This window comes from Myotis lucifugus, unplaced genomic scaffold, assembly GCF_000147115.1.
Source record: "Myotis lucifugus unplaced genomic scaffold, Myoluc2.0 scaffold_14, whole genome shotgun sequence".
Classification (NCBI taxonomy): Eukaryota; Metazoa; Chordata; class Mammalia; order Chiroptera; family Vespertilionidae; genus Myotis; species Myotis lucifugus.
In genome coordinates, this window is record NW_005871062.1 from 7,887,531 (window position 1) to 7,904,361 (window position 16,831).

The window sequence follows — 16,831 nt, forward strand, 5'->3', positions numbered from 1 at the left end:
AACATTTTTCTTTTTTGCCTATTAATTTGAGTTGGGTTTACCCCTTCATTCCTCTCTGAACCCCATGTGTTTCTCCAAAAATTAAAACAAAAGCCATGTGATGCAAATGCTTCTACTTTTAATGCTGGATGATATCTTTATCTTTAGAAAATAATAATACAAAAGCATTCAAAAAGACAAAGTTTTATATGTAGAAATAATCACTGAATGAATAGCAATACATATATAAAAGGGAATCATTCAGAATTTAAAACTGTAAGAAAAAAATTATCTTGTCATGTATGTGAAGCTCCCCAGTAAATACTGTTATCCTTCTATTTGACACTATGTACCAAATCCTTGCAGCCAGGGAACATATCTCCTTTAGGACTGAGAATAAACTATTAACTTTTTAAAAAGGGCACTTGATGAATGAATGAGTAAATGCATGAATAATGTCCAGAACTCTCCAACTAAATAATAATATCAGTCTCCTAACTACACTGAAAACCCTTGGGCTGTTCTTTGACTTCTGGGTTGTTTGGCCCAGTGGAGGCTCTGGTTAAGTGGTCACTAATTAGTGTCATGGTAGAGAAGGAAGCCTGTGAAGGTGGAGTCATTGATATTATCTGCATAGAGCCCATTATTCTCCCCTTCCCCATACACCTGGAGCCAGACTTGGTCACCCATCTCCAGATGGAGGAGCACAGAGCCAGAGGCTTGGTCCACGTCCTGGTCCTGGTATTTGTCAAAGGTAAAGAGCACAGCCTTATCCTTCTTGTAGAGGCTGACCTTCACATCTTTGTGGTAGACCGTAATGTGGTAGGAGAAGTAGTAGAGCCCAGGAATGTTGCAGTGGAATTTGCCAGTGGTGTCATCATAGTGGTTTTGCTGATTGTAGAAGATTTTGGTAAAGCGAATGGGAACATTGGGAACAGTGACCCGGGTCTCCAGTCCCACACTGAACGCTGAGCGGTATACATAGGCACTTTCTCCAGGTTCTCCTTTCCTGCCTTGGACTCCTGGAAAGCCTCGGGGACCTTCAACCCCAGTCACTCCAGTTTCACCAGTGTCACCCTTAGGACCAACAAGACCTAAAGAATGAAAAGATCTCGGTGATCACAAGAAACAGAACTCCTGCCTAAGTTGATTCCAACCTAAAACACTGTTCCTATGGCCCCTATATACAACCTGCTTCACTTCGAGCAAAGAACCAGTGGGAGCACCCAAAGGGGAGAGTTATACCTCCTATTTCCACATCCTCCCCAGCAGGCTTCCATTAATTCTTTCCAACCTATGTCCAATAAGTCTCCATTATCGACCTGTCAACTATGTACTGTCTCAACCAACCATACTTTTGCTCTTCTATCCCTTTGTGTAGGATGCCCTCCCTTCTTTACTCTGTCCACTCATCTTTCAAGACCTAGCGTAAACCCTTCCTCCTCCATAAAGCCTCATTGTTAATCTAAGTTTGCTCTAAGGGCATCTTTTCTCTGTTCCATAATTTGGCATTTGTTCGCATTCAATTTGGCATATTTGGAGTGGACTTCCCAATAGTAACCTTTCACAGTCCTGTGCATTAGGCTTCTCTTCTTAACTAGACCAGGAGCTCTCTAGGAGCAGGACTGTGACCTGCAGGAGGTGAACACTAAGTGTGGTTGAATGTCACTGCATGGAATGGGAATTAAGGGCAAATGAATAGAAATAGGAATATGAACAGATTGGGACTAGGGATGGATGAGGATGGGGATGGGAAAGGGGACAGGGAAGGAGATACAGATAGAGCAGAATCAAGGATACTTGATTTTTCACAAGTACACCTATTGTCACCACTGGAAGGCCAACCCAAAATCCACTTTAGGTTGCTTATGAGTCACATAAAAAAAATTTGCTTCTTTCCTGTGTCTAGACCTTAGTCAATAACTAATACCCTTATATAGTTCTAGAAGCCCTCCTCTACCCAAGACAAGTCTGTTGGAGAAGGCCAAAAAACTTGTTCTTACCTGCATCTCCTTTTTCACCCTTCTCACCAGGAGTGCCATCTCTGCCATCACGTCCTGGGGTCCCATTGTGGCCAGGATGCCCTGGGATGCCCGCCACCCAACCAGTGCAGACCCCTTTAGGCAGGGGAAGTTGGACTTCAGGTTCTTTGGTCGGAGTATCTTGACCACGACTGGGCAGGACTAGTAACAGTAGAACAGCTTGCAGCAACAGCATCCTGAGTCCTGAAATCAGACCAGCCATGAGAGACAGACCCCACACAGCACACTCATACTGGATCTAAGCAAGACTCACACCACCTCAGCAGGGTCCACTTCTGAGACCTACTTTCCCAATACTCACCTCTTCCAGGAAGACTTTTCTATTTCAATCCACCTCAATCTTTTTCTGCCCTGATATTTGCAATATTTAACATATTCCTTATGGGTAACCACTTTTCCTCAACAGGATTGTGAGTTCAGTGATGGCACAACAGTGTCACTCCAATTTACTCATATCTGAGCATAGGACCAGGCACAGGGACAGCTCCAAGAGTCAACTTGCCAAGAATCCTTCCTTTGAGTTTTCCAAGGATATTGACTCAGATCATTCCATCCAATTATTTTATTTTTTTAAATATATTTTTCTTGATTTCACAAAGGGAGGGAGAGGGAGGGAGAGCTAGAAACATCAATGTTGAGAGAGACTCATTGATCAGCTGCCTCCTGCATGCCCCACACTGGGAATCGAGCCTGCAACCCGGGCCTGTGCCCTGACCAGGGATCGAACCATGACCTCCTGGTTCATAGGTCTACGCTCAACCACTGAACCATGCCGGTGGGGCCATTCCATTCCATTCCATTCCATTCTAACTAATTCCTCTCTCTTAGATCATTTCAGTTTCTTCTTTACTACCCTGTCCCTTATTTTCTATGTCTGTTCTTCCTCCTTTTTCTCCCATTCTATTCCTCCCTCTCCCCTTCTCCTGGGTGACATTAGGCCATTTGGTATATTACACACATGCACACACACACACACACACACACACACATACACACAGCCTTGCCTTGGATTAGTCACACAATAAAAGATACATTGTCCATTTGCCTGGGCCTCCCTTATCTGCATCTCCTCACATGCCTGATCCCTATGCAGCCTTCAGGACAGTTAAGATGTCATCTCGCGCCGAAACCGGTTTGGCTCAGTGGATAGAGCGTCGGCCTGCGGACTGAAAGGTCCCAGGTTCGATTCCAGTCAAGGGCATGTACCTGGGTTGCGGGCACATCCCCAGTAGGAGATGTGCAGGAGGCAGCTGGTCGATGTTTCTCTCTCATCGATGTTTCTAACTCTCTATCTCTCTCCCTTCCTCTCTGTAAAAAGCCTTCAGGACAGTTAAGATGTCATCTCGCAGGAACCCCTTCTGGTTATCTCTCCCCCAACTGGATTGGTTCTTTCTCCTCCTCTGAGTGGCCTCACTTATCTCCAGCATTGCACTTCTTTCACTGTACTGCAATTCCTGATTAGCTTGCCCATTAAACTACATGTGTGGGGGGAGGCAAAACCTTACACACTACCAGCATAGAGTAGGTACTAAATAAATATTTTTATAATGAGGAAAAGAAAGAGAAAAAGAGCCAGAGAGAGGAGGGAAGGAGGAAGAAAGGGAACAAGAAAAGAAGACAAGAGGGAAGGAGTGTGGAGTATATTTGAAATATGAATTATAGGAGCCCAAGCAAAAAGCTTAAGTGGCACAAGTGGCCAAGGGTCTCTCTGTCTCAGAACCATCCCTCGATAACCCCCTCCCAGAAGATGGTCCTTTACATACCTAGGGACTTGTACCCTCATAACTTCTTCCTTGATATTAGAGTGATCTTAGCTCCCACATCTGATTGCCAGAGTGTTAGTCTCCCCATCCCTAAAATACGCCAGAGAGTTGAAAGCACCAAAGAGAGGGAAATAGGTCCTAGGACCCTGCATCACAGGTATCGCTAAGACCTCCTATCTAGTTTGAAAGGTGGTTAATCCCAAGAACCTGATTCTAAACAAAACACAGTCCATATGTATTTTATTTTCCCTAAAGACACTATTTTTCATCAGGTTGCTTACCTCTTATAGATTACATGAAATCTCCAGAATTGGGTTTGGCTTTAGGAGACAATTCCTCTGTGAAGAATGCAGGAAAGACCCGGATTGGCAATCTTACCTCCAAAGATGTTCATGGTGTCTGGGATCCACTCCTATGCCCCATTACCTGGGCTCTATGTGACAAAACCACCTTATCTTCACATATATATACTCATCTTCCACATATATATATGTATATACATGTATGTATATACATATATATATATTCATCTTTTACATATGTATACACTATATACACACACGTGTGTGCATTCATTAAAAATAGTAATACAAATGCTTTTGGAAACTACAGAAAACAAAACAATCCTCTATCCTAAGAATGTCTCTGCTTATTTTTAAACATAGTGGAAACATACTTTACATAGAAATTTTATTCCCCTATTTTTGCCTTGTCTTTTTCTAGTTTTTGCAATCATTGTTTTAAATGTGTATATGTTAGTTCATTAAATGGATACAGCCAAAATATATGTTACCATTTCCATTTTGTTGAACTTTTGGGTTATTTCCATTTTTAAAATATTATTTTTAAATCTGTAACCAATATCCTTAGGCATATAGCTTATCGCCAAATTATTATATGACATATTCTCAGAAGTAAAATTACTAAACCAAAAACTATGAACATTTTTAAAGTTCTTGATGCATATTCCCAAATTGCAGTTTGTTATATTGTTACCGAGTAGTATGTCAGTGTGTGTATCAAAGAGCCTACCTTAACTACTCTTACCAGCTTGGGATATTATCATTAAAAACGTTTTTTTGTTGTTAATTGACTAAGAGAAATGATACCTCATTACTTTGATCATTAGTGAGCTATACATTTTATTAAAAGCCTGTTTTCTAATTTAATTTTCTATTCTAATTTAATTTTCTCATTCATAATACCCCTGTTAGTTTTTATCACTTATGTAATTAGAACACAATGTGCTTTTTGAATTAATTTTTGTGAGCTCTTTATATCAACACTTTATCACATATGCTATGACTCTTTTCTCTAGCATGCAGATTATTCTTTTGTTTATCCTGATTTTTTGGTGACAGAAGTTTTAGTTTTTATATAGTCAACTCTGTTGATATTTTTCTTTGCTTCTAATGTTAAATAGTCTTTATTCATGCTAGGGTTTGATAAATATCCTACTTTATTTTCCTCTATTGTTTAATAATAGAATGACTGTTTCACTCTTTAGTACATCTCTGATATTTTGTTTTAGTGTAAACTATGATCTAAAATATTCAAATGATTTATTAAAGACATTTGTTTAGGATGGCGGCATAAGTTAACGCCGGAGTTTGCTGCCTCGAACAACCACTTCAAAAATACAACTAAAAGACGGAACGGACATCACCCAGAACCACAGGAAGGCTGGCTGAGGAGAGATTCTACAACTAGAAGGAAAAAGAAATCCATACCGAGACTCAGAGGAGGCGCAGTGCGGAGGTGAAATACTAAGGTGCGGAGTGCATGTGGAGCGGGCTGGTGGCGGAGGGCGAGGTTGTTGTTTTCAATCGGGAGGGAGTTTCATACTCTGAGCTCCAGATCCGGGCGAGTCTCTAGGAACCCAGACCCAAACGGGAGAAGCGGGAAGGCAGCTTTCTCTCCGAGGTTTGCAGCGGTTGCAGAGCCGCTGGCGACGGAACTGAGAGCAGCCATACTGCTCGCTCCGCCCACCCTATTGATCCCCTGGGACTCGCCCCACCCAAGCCCTGCACAGAGGCATTTGCCGGATAGCCTCAGGCAAAGGCTAGATTAGCACCGCCCTAGAGATTCAGCACAGAAGCTCTCCCACTGCAGACACAGCTGATTCTCATAGCCAGTTAACCTGGAGGTCAATTCACCCCTAGTATTGCCAACAACAATTAAGGCTTAACTACAACAAGACTGTGCACAAAGACCACAAGGGAGTGCACCAAGAAAGCATAAAAAATGTGGAGACAAAAAAACATGACAGAAATGGAGGATATAGAGCTAAAAAACGCACTTTTGAGGGCTTTCAATAATTTGCTAGAAACTGCCAATAAACTTGATGAGAGCCTCAAGAAATCTAATGAGACCCTCGATGTTGTGATAAAGAACCAACTAGAAATTAAGCATTCACTGACTGAAATAAAGAATGTTATATAGACACCCAACAGCAGACCAGAGGAGCGCAAGAATCAAGTCAAAGATTTGAAATATGAAGAAGCAAAAAACACCCAACCGGAAAAGCAAAATGAAAAAAGAATCCAAAAATACGAAGATAGTGTAAGGAGCCTTTGGGACAGTTTCAAACGCACCAACATCAGAATTATAGGGGTACCAGAAGATGAGAGACAGCAAGATGTTGAAAACCTATTTGAAGAAATAATGGCAGAAAACTTCCCCCACCTGGTGAAAGAAATGGACTTATAGGTCCAAGAAGCACAGAGAACCCCAAACAAAAGGAATCCAAAGAGGACCACACCAAGACACATCATAATTAAAATGCCAAGAGCAAAAGACAAAGAGAGAATCTTAAAAGCAGCAAGAGAAAGAGACTCAATTACCTACAAGGGAATACCCATACGACCGTCAGCTGATTTCTCAACAGAAACTTTGCAGGCCAGAGGGAATGGCAAGAAATATTCAAAGTGATGAATAGCAAGAACCTACAACCAAGATTACTTTATCCAGCAAAGCTATCATTCAGAAGTGAAGGTCAGATAAAGAGCTTCACAGATAAGGAAAAGCTAAAGGAGTTCATCACCACTAAACCAGTATTATACGAAATGCTGAAAGGTATCCTTTAAGAAGAGGAAGAAGAAGAAAAAGGTAAAGATACAAATTATGAACAACAAATACACATCTATCAACAAGTGAATCTAAGAATCAAGTGAATAAATAATATGATGTACAGAATGAACTGGTGATTATAATAGAATCAGGGACATAGAAAGGGAATGGACTGACTATTCTTGGGGGGGAAAAGGGTGTGGGAGATGCGGGAAGAGACTGGACAAAAATCATGCACCTATGGATGAGGACAGTGGGTGGGGAGTGAGGTCGGAGGGTAGGGCGGGAACTGGGAGGAGGGGAGTTGTGGAGGGGGAAAAAAGAGGAACAAATGTAATATGAACAATAAAGATTTAATTTTAAAAAAGACATTTGTTTAAAGATATTAAAACTAGTTGTTTAAAGACATTTAATTAAATTAATTCTCTCTAGTGATCTGATGCATCACTTATCAAATATCAAGTTCAAATGTGACCTTATGCATAAAGTGAGAATTGAGAATGAGATGGGTGGATGGAGCGGAGGACAGAGAGACGGAGTCAACACAACACAGATAGGGATGCTGCCCCTTGGTGGTCATGAGCCTCTTGTCAAGGCTCACTCTTACCATCTACATGTACCTTTGTCGCCCTCTACTGGGTGGAGAACTCAGGAGAGTGTTCTCAGTAGCTCCTGGGAATACAATGAGATAGATGGCTTAGGTTTAGCTCATGTCAAGATAAGAAAGGGGGGAGGAGGGAGATAAGAAAGAGCTGAGTTAAATGAGAAGCCAAGGAAGAGAGACCGGTCAAGCCCCTTTTGTATTTAGGAAGAATACTTGTTCTCTGACTTTTGAGATTTCATATGTCTTTAAATTTTCCCACTGTTTGTCACCTCCATTCTTTTTTCTTATGGGGTTATCACTAAAACTCCTGAGACCTCTGAGAGGCTCTGTGTTTGTTTCTCCATAAATTAGAAGGGTGGAATCAATGAAGCTGTATTTTCTTTTCCCACAGAGAGACAGGAGGAGAGAATCCAGAACGTGAGAATTGGAAGAGGCAGCTCTGGAGGGCCCCAGAGATCATAGCAATGGAGGGCTGACTCCAAAGCTGTTGGGAATGCATTCTCCCAGCTCAAGGGACGGCATTCTGTTTCAACACTTCAGTGTGATCTATTTTTTCCACTAACAGGGTCAGCGGGGTTCCATGACTGTGGCATGGGGTGGAGGTATTGAAAGGAGGGTGGGGGAAGATGGGTACATGATCCTAGAAAGTTTCTGAAGTGAGGAACAGATTCTGATTGAAGACAAAAAATTGTCTTCCAGTCTAATTCTGGGTGGATAATTTTGTAATTGATAACAATTGACAGTCGGTGCAGAGGTACCTTCATTTCAAAAAATTATTCCAAAATTGTTTGTGCTCGGACAACCAAGATGGTGGCATAGGTAAACACCTGAATTTGCTGCCATGCACAACCATATTAAGACTACAATTAAAAGACAAAATGAATATCATGCAGAACCACGGGAAGGCTGGCTGAGTGGAAATTCTACAACTAGAAGGAAAGAGAAAAGTGCATTGAGTCCAGTAGGAGGTGCAGAAACATGGAAGTGCGGAGATACGGAGGTGCGTGCATAAGGGGCTGGCAGCTGGGTACGCTGTTGTCTTTTTCAATAGGGAGGGAGATACAAGCTCCGTACTGCTCTAAATTCCAGTTCCGGGTGAGAATTTGGGGACCCAGACACATATGGAGAGAAACTGGACTGTCAGGCATCCGGCCGGAACTTGAGGGCAGCTTTCTCACAGAGGTGCTTGCAGCGATCATTGTTCCTGCACAGGCTGCGGGACACAGGCCCTGAGACCTCTCTGAGGCAGAGCAGACTGGCAGCCATTGTAGTTTGCTCCACCCTGGTGATTTCCTGAGACCCCCACCCCACCCAATTTACAACCCACCCAAGCTATGCACAGAGGCTTTTGCATATGAATGACCTGGCCTTTCTCCACCTAAAAACCTAGGCAGACTCAGTGAGCACCAAAGCCCCACTGAAGCAAGTCCTGCCCCATAAGGGTGTCTCCAGCACAGAAGTTCTCCCATTGTAGGCACAACTGGTCCTCACAGCCAATTGACCTGGAGGTCAATTCCTCCCAGTGATACCAACAACAATCAAGGCTTAACTACAACAAGACTGTGCACACAGCCCACAAAGGGGTGTACCAAGAGGGTACACCTCATGTAATTAGGGAGGCTGAGCCACTGGACCCTATAGGACACCTAGCAAACAAAGCCACTCTATCTACACTGAGAACCATAAAAAAATGGGGAGACAAAGAAACAGGCCACAAATGACAAAATGGAGGAAAGCAAACCACAGGATATAGAGTTCAAAACCAAGGTTATAAGGTTTTTAAAGGATTTTCTAGAAACCATAGATAAATGTAGTGAGACCCTCAAGGATATGAAAAAGGACCAACTAGAAATTAAGCATACACTGACTGAAATAAAGAATAATATACAGAGATCCAACAGCAGACAAGAGGATCCCAAGAATCAAGTCAAAGATTTGAAATACTAAGAAGCAAAAAATACCCAACCAGAAAAGAAAAAAGAAAAAAGAATCCAAAAATATGAAGATAGTGTAAAGGAGCCTCTGGGACAACTTCAAGCGTACCAACATTCGAATTATAAGGGTGCCAGAAGAAGAGAGAGAGGAAGATATTAAAAACCTATTTGAAGAAATAATGACAGAAAACTTCCCCTACCTGGTGAAAGAAATAGACTTACAAGTCCAGGAAGCACAGAGAACCCCAAACAAAAGTAATCCAAAGAGGACCACACCAAGACACATCATAATTAAAATGCCAAGAGCAAAAGACAAAGAGAGAATTTTAAAAGCAGAAAAACAGTCAGTTACCTACAAGGGAGTACCCATACGACTGTCAGCTGATTTCTCAACAGAAACTATGCAGGCCAGAAGGGAGTGGCAAGAAATATTCAAAGTGATGAATAGCAAGAACCTACAACCAAGATTATTTTATCCAGCAAAACTATCATTTAGAATTGAAGGTCAGATAAAGAGCTTCACAGATAAGAAAAAGCTAAAGGAGTTCATCACTGCCAAACCGGTATTATATGAAATGCTGAAGGGTATTCTTTGAGAAGAGGAAGAAGAAGAAAAAGGTAAAGATAAAAATATGAACAACAAAGTGACAACAAATACATATCTATCAACAAGTGAATCTAAAAATCAAGTGAATGAAAAATCTGATGAACAGAATAAACTGGTGAATAGAATAGAATCAGGGGCATAGAAAGGGAGTGGACTGACAATTCTTGGAGGGAAGAGGGTATGGGGGGTGCAGGAAGAAACTGGACAAAAATCGTACACCTATGAACGAGGACAGTGGTGGGGGGAAAGGGCAGGGGGTGGGGTGGGAACCAGGTGGAGGGGAGCTATGGGGGGGAAAAGAGGAACAACTTTAATAATCTGAACCATAAATATTTATTTAAAAATAAATTAAATAAATAAATAAAAATTGTTTGTGCTCTTTGTTTGGATATAATAATAGTTACACTTTGATTTTGAAAGACTTCTTTATTAAAATTATTAAATGAAACCATGTGATCTAAGACTCAATTGTGCATATAAAGAAACCTTTCACATGGATCATGAAGATCAGTGCCAAGTTCCACTTCTAATTCTTCATTGTGTAGAAAGTCCTACCTCACTTGATATTTTATTCTCTCAGCCATTTTGAGAGACAGTATGAGGCAGAAATAGGGAGCACATGCTTCATGATATCAGTGCTCAGGTGAAAATAATTTGTTCTTACCTGTAACATGTTTCAGTAGCATATTAGTTGGAGGATTGTGTGGCATAAACCATACAATATACTTAGAACAGTGCCTGGCACATGTCAGTGTTCAATAAATGTTATTTCTGGCCCAGCCAGTGTGTTCAGTGGTTGAGCATTGACCTATGAACCAGGAGATCTCTGTTCAATTCCCAGTTGGGACACATGCCCGGGTTGCGGGCTTGATCCACAATGTGGGGCGTACAGGAGGCAGCCAATCAATGATTCTCTCTCATCATTGATGTTTCTCTCTCCCTTTCCCTTCCTCTCTGAAATCAATAAAAATATATTTTTTAAAATGTTAGCTCTGATTGTACCCATTTTAGAGATGAGAAAGTGGTCTTCAAGGAGGTTAAGTGACTTGGCCAACATCCTCGACCTACACATAGCGGAGCTGGAAATCAAACTCTGGCCTTCCAAAGCCCAATAATGAACTCTTAGGCATAGCCCAGAGGAGGAAAACAGCATCAGGTCACACATCTGTCATTTGCTATTCCATCCATAGGATGGAGACATCCAATAGCATGAACAGACCTCCAGATCATGATGTAAGTGACCTGGCTCCTAGTCTAAGCTCCACCATTAACTCGCTGGGTGACTTACCTGCCCCTACTCCCTTTTGGACACCATGCTCTTTGCCTGCAAATGTGATTATTAATTCTTATCTCATTTATTTCACATTATTATGTACAAATCAATTGACTAAAAATATTTTATAAATGTATGAAGTGTTCCATACATGTAAGTGAAGAGAATGACAGCAAACAAATATTTATGGGGAAGCTTTGTGGACCACCCCTATTAATCTTATTTCATCCCCACAACTCCAGAAGGTAGGACTCAATGCCCACAAGAGAAATCTGAGAACCAGAGAGGTATGATAACCTCTGCCCCAGGATAACAAGTGGAAGCGTGCAGAGGTGCCATTTGAAATGGAAGGCTGGCTCCTCTCTACTGCACTGGCTTTCATGGCCCCATGCACAGGAGCTGTTTGCTTTTAAAATTGCAAGGGCTTATATGAATGCATATACACAGAACCAATGGACACAGACACTAAGGGGTGAGGGCACAAGTGAGGAGGGCAATGGGGAGATAAGAACACATGTAATACCTTAATCAATAAAGAAAAAAATAAAAATAAATAAAAAATTACAAGGGGATAATCATGATGTTCTTTGAGTCCTCAAAGGCCATGTTATGATCTCTCATTTTCATATCCTATATAATAAAAGCCTAATATGAAAAGTGTCCAGTTGTCTGGTCATCCATTCAACCAATCAAAGCGTAATATGCTAATGATACGCTAAGGCCAGTCAACCGCTCACTATGATGTGCACTGACCACCAGGGGGCAGACGCTCCAAACAGGTAGGTTAGCTTGCTGCTGGGGTCTGGCCAATCAGGATTTAGCAAGATGAGCCGGACATGCCCTGGAGCCCTCTTGTGGTCCCTCCCCAGCTAGCCAACCTCCCACGTCCCTCCCCGGCCCTGATCATGCACTGATGGGGTCCCTCAGCCTGGCCTGCACCCTCTCACAATACAGGACCCCTCACAGGATGTTGGAGAGCCAGTTTCAGCCCAATCCCATCGCAGGCCAGACCAAGGGACCCCACTGATGCATGAATTCATGCACCAGGCCTCTAGTGTTAAAATGTATGAAAACTTCCACTTTGACCTGCTGGAATTTTAGTAACAAGAGCAGAGTCTTGTGAAATACAAGGATGAGGTCTCCTTTGGGGCTGACAGGGGACAGAGCAGTATGGGGGGAAGAAGTTAACACATCGGGCGCCAACTCTTCCAGCAGGAAAGGGCAGTAAAGCACAGTTCACACAGCCCCTGGGAGACAAGAGGGGCCCCAGAAACCATCTCACCCCTCCCCTGCTTTTACAAATGGGGGACTAAGGGCAAAGAAAGAGTTGTATTTATTAGATTAACCTAGAAACTAACTCCCACACCAGGAGCTTTTACACATTATTCATTTTATTAATTACTTACTAGTATTTTAATCTTTATAAGAACTCCATGAAGCATGGAAAATAACCCCAACTTTTGGGATGGGGAAACAGAGATTAAGATGATTCCTGTGAGATTCCCATCTGGCTTCCAAACCAGTGAGCTTTCCATCACATTACACTGCCTCCCAAAAGGCTTCCCAGGCTCAGCTTCTTAATCCGCTAAATGAGATCATGTAAGATGAGGGCCATGAGAACACTTTGACATTAGCAAGAGTACTTTGGAGCATAAATTGTGTGAGGCACTTTTAAATCTGATTTCATTCAATCCTTTCTGCATAGCTTTTGACTCCCCTATATAGGAGAATGAAGAGACCAAGATATTGGTTTAAAAAATCATACAACTTTTTTTTTACTTTTTAAAAAAGATTTTCTCTATTAAGGTATTACATATGTGACCTTATGCCCCCATTGCTCCTCCCAACCCCCACTCATGCCCTCACCTCCCTGGTGTCTGTGTCCATTGGTTAGGCTTATATGCATGCATACAAGTCCTTTGGTTGATCTCTCCCTTACCCCCACCCTCCCCTACCTTCCCTCTGAGGTTTGATGGTCTGATCAATGCTTCTCTGCTTCTATCATACAACTCTTAGTTTGAATTATATGAACTTGCTGTTTTTAAAAGTTAAAAAATGATAGAATACTGGCAATTTCACATGGTGCGACCTAATGCTAGATGGCAGAAGCAGCATTAGCTCAGCTCCCAGGAGAGTTACCTGAAAGCTTTCACTCAGCCCTGGGAAAACTGTCAGCATCTCCATGCCCAAATCTCTCTCTCTGACTCACACACACACACACACACACAAGGACTGGCCTGACATCTAAAATGCCTCCCACTCTGGCCTCTACATTGACAGCTGGAAACAACCAAGATGCATCAGACACTGCTCACTGTGGAGAGAACTGAGTTTGGGAAAGGCCAGGCAGACCCAGCTGTTTCTATCAGAAAATGTCTTCTAAAAATAAGATTTTTCATAAACCCCTCCAGTATATGCCAGGCCCTTTGCTCACTTTGTCTCATTTGAACCTCTTGATCACTCTGTGAGATGTCCCCCACATCTCCGTAGATATCCCCATGTTCATAGATACTCCCAAATCTTTAGGCAACAATGTCTCATTCATCTTTGTGTCTTGAGAACCCGTAAAATCTGCTCAATAACATTTGCTGAGTAGAATCACGTGGTAGACCTGGATTTCAAACTCAGTCTGAGGTCGGAGCTCAGGCTTTTCCCAGACTGCCTCTTCCTGTGCTTCTTTCTGTGAGAATTGTTTGATCTCCTTCTCCTCTTATCTAATTGGACTCTACCACTGGACCATTCCTCCCCCTTGCTGACCCTAACTTTTTCTCTGGGGAGGCATCTTGCCACAGAGTGAACTGGTCAAAATTCAAGATGGTCCCAGGCATTTTGACCAGAGGAACAGTCTCTTTTCTCTTGGAGCTGTGAAGAGAATCAAGAAAACTGCCCTGGCCAAGCTTTGCTGTATCATTCACCACGCTGCTGCAACAGGAGAGTGTGGGGGCACCTGAGCCAGAGGCCCCAAGGCAGGGCAGCCACCACCAACCCCAGCCTCGAACATTAATCACATTGCTCTTACCTCCAGGTGTGGGATCAGATCCACAGACTGCAGTCAGGATGGGAGAGAGGAGGAGATGGCTCGGCCTCAGCAGCCTGCTACTCATGGGGGTAGGCGGTCCCACCTCACAGCTGTCCCTTCCCATTGGCCAACCCTGTGAAGGCCAGAGACCAATGGGCCAGCACCTTGCCCCTGGCAGCTGCCCAGGTCTCTACTCTGGGGAACTGGGGCAGACCAGCTTGGTCTGAAGAGGCCAAGTGGAGACTCAGTCAAACCCTCATGTTCCCAGGCCTTGGCCCTTATTTTTGCTTCCTATAACAGCAATAGAAGATGGGGTAAGGTTCAAGACCAGAAGCAGGAAAACAATATATTTCTGTATCACGGGAGAAATTTTCTCATGTAAAATGGAATCATCCAATGGTCCAGGAGACCTCCCTGCCCCCATAGATTTGCCCTAAAAGTCAGAGGCACCAGTTACCACTATCACACTCCTGGTCACTGCATATGATGAAGTGTGAAACTGTGTGGTTCAGTCATTGGCACTACAGAAAGGGGAACAGGCAGAGGGGGCTGCAGTAGAGTAAGAAATAGAATACATCCTCCACTCCCTAGCCTAGACCCCAGTTTTGTGAGAGACTATGTGTGTTAATTCTGAGAACTGAGGTGAGGGGAAGTTTCTGGATGGTGTGGGACAGGGCCAGATTATGACCTTTAGAGGCCCTGAATTCCAAAAGATTATGGAGCCCCACCCCTATGTAACTCATATTCAATATAACAGAAAACTTACATAAAATGTGATATTAGAATACCATCTTCCAAGATATTTCTGGTTCCAAAATTCTAAATAAGGCTTTAAAAGCTAACTTTTCAGGTGTGTGTGAGTTCTCTTTTACCAGTGCCTTAACCATGTGCCTAATCCACCTATTAGGGAACCCAGCTCTGGGCTGGAGCAGCCTGGAGGACCAGACGCTGCCATCCACATCGGTGTTCCTAGGCTTAGGCTTGAAATAGCAACATTCATCACCTTGGACTCTTTCTTGACAGACCCATGTTATATTTTTGAAGGGCGGGATCAAAGTTGGTTCTTGCAAGCCACAAATTCTGATGCATTAAATGACCCCAGCAGGGCTTGAGATCCCAGTAACAAATTCTACAAGACATTCAGAAACAGAGTGTTTTCAGGCAGAGGATGGGCAAGAAAGTGTCTGCCTAGCCCCAAATACCACCTCCACTGGCCACACAGAGCCTAAAAGTCCACCAGCAAAGTAAAGTGAAAGTATGGCCCAAGGCCTCTGCCTTCTACTCATATAGTAGGTCCTCACTTAATGTCATCCATAGGTTCTGTTTTATGAAGCGACATAAAACAAAACCAATTTTACCATAGTCTAATTGATATAAACAGAAGTTAAGTTCCTACAGCATCTCATCAATGTTATAATAAAACATTGAATGAAATGATGTTATTTTAGGACATGCTGTATGCAAATGTTTCCAGAGAAGTCAAATTGAGCCATTAACATTTTTTAAAAATTTATTGAATTTATTGGAGTGACATCAGTTCATAACATTATGTAGGTTTCAGGTATACTGCTCTACAATACATCACCTGTATAATGCATTATGTGTTAACCACCTAAAATCAAGTCTCCTTCCATCACCATTGGACCATTAAAATTAATCATGAGACCCTCTCCAAAGGCCTACTGGCTTAGATAAGGGGCCTGTGAAAATGAGGTTCTATATAGTTACTAGGTAGTTTGAACCAAGAAGAAAACACAGAGAAACTGCAGCAACTCTCTGTTTCATCGCTGTTTCATTTTTATTGTGGCATTTTCTTATTTATTTTGGTCTGTGTTACTCTCTTTCTCTACTTATTAGAATGTAAACTTCATGAAATCAGGCACATTGCCTGTTCAATATTGTGTCCCCTTGGCCCTAGAATAAGATCTAGTAAAAGGTAGGCAATAACAAATGTTGAATCAATTAGTAAGTGAATTGTTATAATCTTCCCTTGGAGATAACTATGATTGTTTCCCATTTTACAAATAAAGCATCCAGAGATCATTCTAGTACAGTGATGGCGTACCTATGACATGCGTGTCAGTGGTGACACGCGAACTCATTTTTTTGGTTGATTTTTCTTTGTTAAATGGCATTTAAATGTATAAAATAAATATCAAAAATATAAATCTTTGTTTTACTATGGTTGCAAATATCAAAAAATTTCTATATGTGACACGGCAGCAGAGTTAAGTTAGGGTTTTTCAAAATGCTGACACGCCGAGCTCAAAAGGTTCGCCATCACTGTTCTAGTAAATGACTTGTCCAAGGTACAGATTCAAGATTTGAACCCAGACCCATCAGACTACAGAATTCTTAGGCTTTGTAATACCTCATGTTCTTCACCCCTCCAGGTGGACTCTGAGACTCTAAGATTCGTGCATGTATTTTAGGGTAGTTTTGGATTGGCATAAAAAGTATTTTTTCCCAGCCTTAGGGACTGCAGCTGGTTATTGCAAGCTTTAACTATTACACAAGGTGCAATGACTTTAGCCCCAAAAT

The 16,831-nt window shown here is 42.2% G+C and overlaps 1 protein-coding gene across 1 annotated transcript; it reads right to left on the reverse strand.

Annotated features, from left to right (window-relative positions):
* Positions 1-273: 273 nt before the first annotated feature.
* Positions 274-14,322, reverse strand: ADIPOQ (adiponectin, C1Q and collagen domain containing). The gene is made up of 3 exons (XM_006084798.3): positions 14,291-14,322; positions 1,983-2,204; positions 274-1,073 (listed from the first exon to the last, which is right to left on the reverse strand). Exons 2-3 carry the CDS (start codon positions 2,194-2,196, stop codon positions 553-555), a joined length of 735 nt encoding a protein of 244 aa, XP_006084860.1. The 5' UTR covers positions 2,197-2,204; positions 14,291-14,322; the 3' UTR covers positions 274-552.
* Positions 14,323-16,831: the final 2,509 nt, after the last annotated feature.

Coding starts and splice junctions, on each gene's coding strand:
- ADIPOQ (XM_006084798.3), bottom strand. CDS start 2,196: ATGCTGTTGCTGCAAGCTGTTCTACTGTTACTAGTCCTGCCCAGTCGT. Junction 1,074..1,982: donor GGGTGAAAAAGGAGATGCAG/GTAAGAACAAGT, acceptor TTCATTCTTTAG/GTCTTGTTGGTCCTAAGGGT.